The 8,998-nt window shown below is 57.7% G+C and overlaps 1 protein-coding gene across 1 annotated transcript; it reads left to right on the forward strand.

The window, feature by feature from the left end:
* Positions 1 to 6,482: 6,482 nt before the first annotated feature.
* Positions 6,483 to 8,894, forward strand: MARCKSL1 (MARCKS like 1). The gene is made up of 2 exons (XM_074376946.1): positions 6,483 to 6,789; positions 7,621 to 8,894. Exons 1-2 carry the CDS (start codon positions 6,703 to 6,705, stop codon positions 8,131 to 8,133), a joined length of 600 nt encoding a protein of 199 aa, XP_074233047.1. The 5' UTR covers positions 6,483 to 6,702; the 3' UTR covers positions 8,134 to 8,894.
* Positions 8,895 to 8,998: the final 104 nt, after the last annotated feature.

An 8,998-nucleotide genomic window follows, 5' to 3' on the forward strand; every position in this document is an offset into this window, starting at 1 on the left:
TTCCTGGTTTGGGCGACTGACTAGTGGGAACCCTAAGCCCAGAGGTGTGGATCAGGTGTGGGAAAGCCCTCCTTTCCTCCTGGGGAATCTGAAAAGACCTCAGGAGTGGTTTGATCTGGGTTTTAAGAGATTTAGAAATCTGGCAAGCAGAGAAGTGGAGAGAGGCATGCTAAGTGGATGAAACAGCCTGTTCAAAGGCCCTGAGGTGGGAGAAGTTCAGCACTCTGAGGAATCAGATGGCCAGGAGAGTTGAAGTTCCGTGGGCCAAGGAGAAAGAGGAGGGATGTAAGGGAAGTGAGGCTGGGAGCCCAATCTCTCTGAGGCACAATCTGGAGCATCATGGGCTGGTCCCCCGAGATGTAAAGCCTCCCTGTCACACAGGCAGGAAGGAGAATGTGGGGCAGAGCTGGGAGGGGACAGACAGATGATGTGTGTGTTGGAAGGGGGTCCAGAGTATATCTTTTCTGGAAAAAGTCACTAAAAGGAGGCCTCAAGGGGAAACTTCTGAGGGGTGAGAGAGGGGAGAGAATCCTCAAGGTTCTAGGGAGAGGCAGATTCCTTTACCATTTAAGGGATTGATTGACCCAAATAAATTTCCCTTTGAACACTTCAGCATCCTTAGATCAGTCCCTTCCCCACCTGTCCCAGAAGAAAGTTGATGGAGGGGATACTTGGTTATCCCAGGGTCCCAGATTCCCACCTCCTCGCCTTAGGTCAGGAAGGGAAGAGGAGGGACGGGAATGGGCACAAGTCTATGTCAGGCTCTCCCCCAGCATTTCATGTAACCGCACTTAGGACCACTGTTGAATATTCCCGTGTGCTCTGTGCCTCAGGGCTTGACATCATGGCAGTAGGTCGTTTATCTCACAGTAACCCTAAGAAATAGGCGATCATTGTTCCTGTTTTACAGATGAGGATACTGAGGCTCAGAAGGGCCAAAAGCCACAGAGCTAGGATGTGATGGGGCCAGCTCTGCGCAATGAAGACTGCCTCAGCACAGCGATGCCTCACGGAACCCTTGCCACAACCCCAAGTGGCGCCCAGTGTCCTCATTTTACAGGGTGGGCACTGCAGGACTTGTCAGGGGAAGGGACTTGTCCAGGGTCACAAAGCTGGAAGGGAGCAGTAGTGTGGCTCCAGATCATTTGAAGGAAGAGGCTGAATGGGAGAGGTCATGGGGCAAGATCTGAGCAGTGTGGAGAGGCAGGAGGGGGACCTGAATGGGACTAGGAGAGAGTTTCAGTTTCCCTTTTAAAGGGACTTCCCCTGAATGGGGGATTTTGGTTGGAAAGTTGTTAGCAATCCACATTCTATGGGTCTGGCCACCTCCTGGGTGCCTTCCCCAAAGGCATCCAGGATCTGAAAAGAAACTGAAAGTTGGGAGGAGGGGAGGGTGGGGCAGTAAGGGAGAGGCTGAGGCAGCCCAGAACAACTGGGTTGAATTTCTGGTGACCTCACTGAGCCTGGGGGAGATAGGCAGGCGAGCTGGGATTACACACAAACCTCTTAGCTATTGGAGAAATTGAGCCTCAAAGAAACTGTTCTATTAGATAGTGGCTGGGCCCTGTCCAGTGTACACAACCCAAACCTTGCTCCAGACTCAGCCTCTGCCTCCATCCCCACCACACCACCCACACACGACACACACACACACACACACACACACACACACACACACACACACACCCCAGAGATGAGAGGAAGAGGAGGGGAAAGGAAGAAATAAAAGATCTGGGTGGCCTAAAATTCTGAAGGGGAACTTTCGGAATCCCTTGTCTTTTGTGATGTGACTGGTTGGATGCTGGGTCCCAAGAAAGGGCCCCTGAGGTGCTCCAGTATCCAGACCCAGGTTCAAGGCCCAGGACTGGCAGAGAGGCTGCAGACCTGGGTCCTGCTGACAACTAAGCCAGAACCCAGTTTTCCCAGGGTGCTGGGGAGTCAAGTCCCAGGGCTCCTGGGCCTGCAGCTCCCTTGTGTCTCCCTGCCGACATCCCTAACTGCTCCTCCCAGACCTGGAGCATCAGAACCCTTCTTGGAGGCCTCCAGAGCCTAGCATGGCCCTGCTCCTCAGAGGTCCCAAAAACTGCTTTCTTTTAGTCCTGACCTCCTCGTCATCTTCTGCTCACGCAGACACGCCACCTCACTGAGCTTCAGTTTCCTCCTCTGTAAAGGGGAACAATGATGGTACACATCTCACTAGGTCACGAGGTAACATATGGAAAGCAGTTGGCACAGGGCTTGGCGTACAATGGGCACGCAATCAGTGCTAGCAGCTATGATTATTACTACTATTGCTCATTCTTACCTTTTTAAAACTCTCCCCCTCCCCCGTAGTCAAGGATCCCCATGATTCTGTCCTCTAGGGTTCTTCCTCCCCATCTCTGCTGGCTCCCTTCCTGGGGCCCTCTCCTGCTGCCTGTCCCCCACAACCCCCACAGTGGCAGAGCTCCCACTGTCTCCTAGAACTTCCTGGGTGACCTCATGTACTGCTTGGCTTCAGTTACCCTCTTCCTAGCAACAAACAGAGACCCAGATTTCCTGGGGTCAGTTCTGACTTAAAACCTTCTGTCTGTTGTCCCTAAGGTCATTAGCCAGACCCTGGCCTTGGAGTCCTGGCCTTGGGCTCAGGAAACACGATCACATGTCTATGTGCTGAAGCGTATAGACTTCAGGCTGCCTCCTGGATGTCCCCCGAGATGTTCCCTGGGCGCCTCAGACTCAACTCAACAAGGCTAGATCAAGCAACTCGCTCCCAAGTTTGTTTTTCCTCCGATGCCCTATCTCAGTCATGGGTCCATCTTACCAGCTGTCACCCAACACAGAAATGTGGGCAACAGCATCATCACTCCCACTTCCCCACCCCATCCCTGCATCCAGCCAGTCACCATACCCAAGGGTCCTGTCCCTTAAACCTTGCTCCAGACTCGGCCTCTGCCTCCATCCCCACCCTCATGCAAACCGTTTGCTGTTCCCCTTTGTGATGCTCTAAGTTCTTCCTCCATCCCCCAGCCCACCCACAGGTCCCTCCTCCTTGCAGCCCACAGGCCCTTCATCTGACCTGGCTCTGGCTCTTTCTTCCTCTGGTAAGGCATTGCCAGTCTCCCTGGATGGGAAACCCCTGAGGGCAGGGGCCCTGTGTGACTCACAGCTGATACTCTGCCATGTAGGAACAGAAGGAGGAACTCCATTCTCTGTGAGTATGAATCACAGAGGCCAAGCTGTCACTGTGCAGATGAGTAAACTGAGGCCCAAGAGGAGAAAAGACTGGCTTACCGTTACAGAGCAGGCGGAGGCAGACCTGGGGCTAGCATAAGGTCTCTGGCTCCAGCTGATGCTCCACGGAAGGAGAACTGGGCTGTGTGTGCCAAGTCACCATTCCTGAGGCCTCCACTGGGACCCAGCCATTCTCTGGTGTCTCTTCCCTCCACCGGCTTTTGTGTATGCTGGGCCCTCCCCACACCCACCCTCCAACCAGGAAGGCCCATCCTCCATCTCTGGCAAGATACTGCCACTCACGCCTCACGTAGCATCTAATCGGATCCCCACCCGAGCCCTCCTCAGAGGCCTCAAAGTGCCCCCACAACCTTCTTTATGGGGCAATGTTCTCTTCTGCTCTCCTTCCTCCTTCAGCCCCACCCTGTGCTCTCCCAGGGTCCCATTCCCTTCTGTCCATGGGGGCTGGGAGCATCTCAGGCCAGGACTAAGGTGTGAGCTTTTACCAGATAACTGAGACAGATGAGAGATGTGTGAAAACATGGGGTTTCTAGTCTCTGCAGCTTCCCTTCCATCCCAGAGTCCCCTGTCTTCCCCATTCCTCCCTTCCCTGCCACTCTGTCTTGGCAAAAGCTCATATCTCAAAGGTCCTGACCTGCTGAGGCACACACAGCCCCCCACAGGGACACTCACACAAACACAAAGTAGCCACTCCCTCATCCACACACTCAGATATTCTTTCACACAGCTACATGCACACTCAGAGCTACACACCCAATCACAGTCAGACACAGTCACCAACACAATGTCAAGGACAGACAGGCACACACCCAGAAAGTCTCAGAGAGTCACCAAGCGTCTCTCTCTCTCTGTCTCACACCCTGAACACACATAGCCAAACAAAGACGCAGACTCACACAACCGCAAAACTACACACCTGGTCACACACACACGCGCGCGGTCACAAAGTCTCTCTCACACACAGACATATACAGAGCAATACACAGCCACACACAGAGAGAAACAGACGCACACAGTTGCACACAGGCCCCTGGAGACACAGAACAATGGGCACATTGTCTAGGCTGGCAGCAGCTGGGGAGGAAGGAGCGCAGTGTGGACGGAGGAGGCCATGGGGGCTGCTGAACCACCCCCACTCACCCCCACAGCATCCTAAGCCTCTTCCCTCTTCCAGAAGCTGGGTTCAGCTAGGGCCTGGATTTGCTGAGGGATGCAACTCTCAAGCGCCCCCTCCCCAGCATCCTTTGATGTCTGCTGGGAGATGCAGGGGTTCCCCCCTGGTCCACAACCAGGCTCCCTCTGGGGCTCTGGGGACTCGGGGTCCTTTAGCCCTGATGCTCCTCTCTTCCTGGGATCATCTGGGTGATCTACCTCTTATCCCCACAGGGCAGTGCCTGGTAATGGGAGTCTTGGGAGCAGCTCTTAACCTCTGACTCCAACCCCTCCAGGACTCACACGCCCTCCATCTGAGCCCTGCCAACCGGTGCGGGCAGCGCCTGGCAGCATTGTGGGTTTCTTATTGTGGCCAAGACAGAGACTCGGGTCATGATGTCCATCCCCGAGTGGCAGTGGGTGGAGAAGTCATTGTCCTGTCAGTAAACTACAGTGGGGCATGATGCCCCTCCCTGTCCTAAAAGCTAGCTCCTCTTGCCTCCCACTCTGACCTGGCAGCCCCAGACCTCAATGGAGAGTTCTTCCAAGGCTTTCCTTACAGCCCCCACCCCCTTTTAGCTGTTCTCTCCAAATGCTTTCTCACCCTCAGCTACTGGTATCTGCTGTGTGCCCTTGGACATGTCACTTTCCCTTTCTGAACCTCAGTGTTCCAGTCTGTAAAATGAGGGGTGCCAATGAAGCTGAGAGCATTCTGTAGTCTCAGAGCGGTGTTGGGGTTGGAGGCTACAGGAGTGAGTACTGAATGTAGAAGCCACTTCAGCCCTCCCTGGCCCTATGTGGTCAGATCTGTGGGAGTTCCTGATTTCTCAGGCCCTAAGGTGTCTCCACACCTCACAGCCTCAGGCCTCCCAGGAGGCTTTACTTGGAGGGAGGGCATGAGGGAGAGACATGCTGAGCTGGCCAGGGCACAGCCCTGCTTTTGCAATACTTTGCTTCCTCCAACCCCCACCCCCTTCTTCCTGGGGGCTGAGGGCAGGCAGGCAGGCAGTCGGACACACACATCCGGGGTTGGCCTGGACTCTGGGGTTCCCCCTGGCCTAGGACAAGGAGGAGTGTAGAAGACTCTAGCTGGAGAGTCTCCAGCCACTGCCATCCTGCCCAGCCTCCAGGGTCCCTCACTCGGGCAGAGCTGAAGGCAAGGCTGGACAACCTTGGGGGCTGTCTTCAAGGGACTATCCAAGGGCCCTCCTCTTCAGGAACTGGGTGCTCTAAGGTTTATTGAGCCCCGTCTTGGGCTTCCTCTGCCTGCTTGAGGGGAATCCTGATGTAGGGGAGCAGATGTGATGGGAGAGCACCAAAGTCAGACAGGTTATGTCCACGTCCCTGAGCCTCAGGCTCCTCATCTTTCAAATGGGAATGGAGAAGCCTCTCAAGGTCACAAGACCACCCCAGATGGGAGTTTGTAACAGGTCCAAATTGAGGGCAGGAAGGACAGAGAGTGAGAGCTTGTCTGTAGGGGCTTAGTCTGACAGGCCACCAAGAGACCAAGAAGAGGGATGAGGGACGGGCCTCACTAGTCTGAGCAGAGTGACCCTGCGGCGGGCCAGACCTCCCAGGCTGGACAGGGCAGGCAGGCAGGCGGACACGTGGGCGGGACTTCGGACAGGTCGGCCTGAGGGGGCATAGAGCCCAGCTCCGGCCCTGCGGCTTCCATGACCACATTCTCTAGAGCGTAACTCGGAACCAGCCGGCTGACGAGTCTGGGCATGTGAGTCCTTCGAAGAGTTCTAGGAGAATGACGGGGGCTGCCAGCGCAGGACCAAGGTGATGGGAGCCACTGCAGGAGCTCGGGCGTCCACCCTGGGAGGTGGGCGGTGAGAAAGGAGGGGACGATTGCTCCCTCCCCTTTCCTCTAGGAGCCCCCCCTCCTCCTAGCTCGCGGAAGGACCCGCCTTTCTCTTTCCCACACCGGACACCACCTGCCCCTGGGAGCCGTGTGGGCTAGGGGGACGAGACCGCCAGCGTCGCCCACTGCGCAAGTGGGGCCCGCGACCTGAGCCCGCCTCCGCCCCTCGATTGGGCGCTCATTTAAATGTCCGGCCCCGCCCCAAGCTCCGGGCGCATATATATAGGCGGCTCGGCGGGCGGCGGGCGGCATTCTGGCGCGGAGCGGAGCGGCGGCGGGCGCGGCAAGCGGGGCGGGCGCCGAGCGGGGGTGCAGCTTGGTTTCCCCCCGACACCCCTCCCTCTCAGGCGAGAGCCCCACCCCTCCGCCGACCAGGCCCACCCGACCGAACTATCCCCTGCGGCGCGAGCCCAGGGCGGCTCCGGGCGCCCCCCAGCAGAACCCCCGCCATGGGCAGCCAGAGCTCCAAGGCTCCCCGGGGAGACGTGACCGCCGAGGAGGCAGCAGGCGCTTCCCCCGCTAAGGCCAACGGACAGGTGGGTGCGCTCGGCATGGCCCGAGCCGGCCCCCTCCTCTCGCATCTCGCCCTTTCTAGGGCCCCGGGCCGGGGCCGCGCGCTTTGTCCGGCCCGGGACACGCGGCGCCCCCTCCCCCGCCCGGTCCCTTTGTTCTCGGCGCCGCAGCCCCCGCGGGCGAAGCGAGGGGAGGGGCGGGGAGGGGGCGCCGGCCGGGCCCCGCCGCCTTCTTTGTTCCCGGCCCCGTCCCCCGGCGCTGCCCCCCAGCCGCCCCGAGTGCCGCGCGGGGAACAAAGGCGCTGCTGGTCCGCGCCAAGGGGGCGCCCAGGGGCCGCGGGGCGGGTGCCCGGAGGAGAGGGCACTCCCCCTGCAGATCCGACCTCAATAGCCCACAGCCTTTTTTTAGGGAGGAGTCGCGGTGTAGGGAGAGCCTGAGGTGAGTGGGGGGCCGTTTACACAAAGCAGGAGACTGGGAAAATAGGCCGTCCAGGTGCGGGGAACAGCGCCCCGGGGCGGCTTCCCGCCCAATATCGGCTGCACGGCTTTCTCGCCCTCCCGTCCGCGGGGATCCGCGGTCGCGGGCGGTTCTGCGCCGAATAGAGAGCGCGCCCCAGGGGAAATGGGTGGGGGGCCCCAAGACCCCAGCGCCTCCTGCCGGCCGCGGCCTGTGCGCGCCTGTGCGGGGCAGGAGGGAGATGTTTGACGGGATGCCGGCCGTGGGGTGAGCCGGCTACCAGGCTCTGGGGGTGCGGCGGAATGAATCGGGACCCCATTATCTGAAAGCGGTCAGAGGTGGGCTGGGGGAGGGGTGTAAGAGCCCCGGCCCTCAATGCTGTCTCCTCCGCCTTGCAGGAGAACGGCCACGTGAAAAGCAATGGAGACTTATCCCCCAAAGGTGAAGGGGAGTCGCCCCCGGTGAACGGAACAGAGGAGGCAGCCGGGGCCGCTGGCGATGCCATCGAGCCAGCACCCCCTAGCCAGGGCGCTGAAGCCAAGGGGGAGGCCCCCCCCAAGGAGACCCCCAAGAAGAAGAAGAAATTCTCTTTCAAGAAGCCTTTCAAATTGAGTGGCCTGTCCTTCAAGAGAAATCGGAAGGAGGGTGGGGGTGATTCGTCTGCCTCCTCACCCACAGAGGAAGAGCAGGAGCAGGGGGAAATCGGTGCCTGCAGCGAGGAAGGCACTACCCAGGAAGGGAAAGCTGTTGCCACCCCTGAGAGCCAGGAGCCCCAGGCCAAAGGGGCAGAGGCAAGCGTTGCCTCCAAGGGAGGAGACACAGAAGAAGAGGCAGGGCCCCAGGCCGCAGAGCCGTCCACTCCCTCGGGGCTGGAGAGTGGCCCTACACAAGCAAGCGAGCAGAATGAGTAGCTGGGTGGGGGCAGGTGGGTGATCTCTAAGCTGCAAAAACTGTGCTGTCCTTGTGAGGTCACTGCCTGGACCTGGTGCCCTGGCTGCCTTCCTGTGCCCGGAAAGGAAGGGGCTGTTGCCCCCTAGCCACGTTCCCTCTCCTCCTGTCCCTCCTGTGGATTCTCCCATCATCCAGCTGGTCTTCCTCTTAAGGCCAGTTGAAGATGGTCCCTTGCAGTTTCCCAAGTTAGGTTAGTGATGTGAAATGCTCCTGCCCTGGCCCTACCTCCTTCCCTGGCCCTACCCCTGCAAAAGGCAATTGTTGGTTTTCTTCCCCAGTTCTTTTCCAAGTAGGTTTTGTTTACTCCACAAATCCCTGAGCCAGATGTGGGGGTACCTACACTCCCAAACCCTGTGTGTCCAGCCTTTCCCTGTTGAGTTTTTAGTCTCTTTGTGCTGTGCCTAGTGGCACCTGGTCTGGGGTGGACACTGCCCCTGTCTAGGTTTTTATAAATGTCTTACTCAAGTTCAAACCTCCAGCTTGTGAATCAACTGTGTCTCTTTTTTGACTTGGTAAGCAAGTATTAAGCTTTGGGGTGGGGGGGAGGTCTGTAATGTGAAACAACTTCTTGTCTTTTTTTTTCCCCCTCCCATTGTTGTAAATAACTTTTAATGGCCAAACCCCAGATTTGTACTTTTTTTTTTTTTCTAACTGCTAAAACCATTCTCTTCCACCTGGTTTTACTGTAACATTTGGAAAAGGAATAAATGTCGTCCCTTTAGTGGTGCTTTTTAATGAGTGGTCTTCTGGGGTAGGGTGAGACTGATTAACCTCAAACCTTGAGGGAGGGACTAAGACAGGTAAGTTTGTGGAGTTTTTTTTTGT

This window comes from Camelus bactrianus, chromosome 13, assembly GCF_048773025.1.
Source record: "Camelus bactrianus isolate YW-2024 breed Bactrian camel chromosome 13, ASM4877302v1, whole genome shotgun sequence".
Lineage (NCBI taxonomy): Eukaryota > Metazoa > Chordata > Mammalia > Artiodactyla > Camelidae > Camelus > Camelus bactrianus.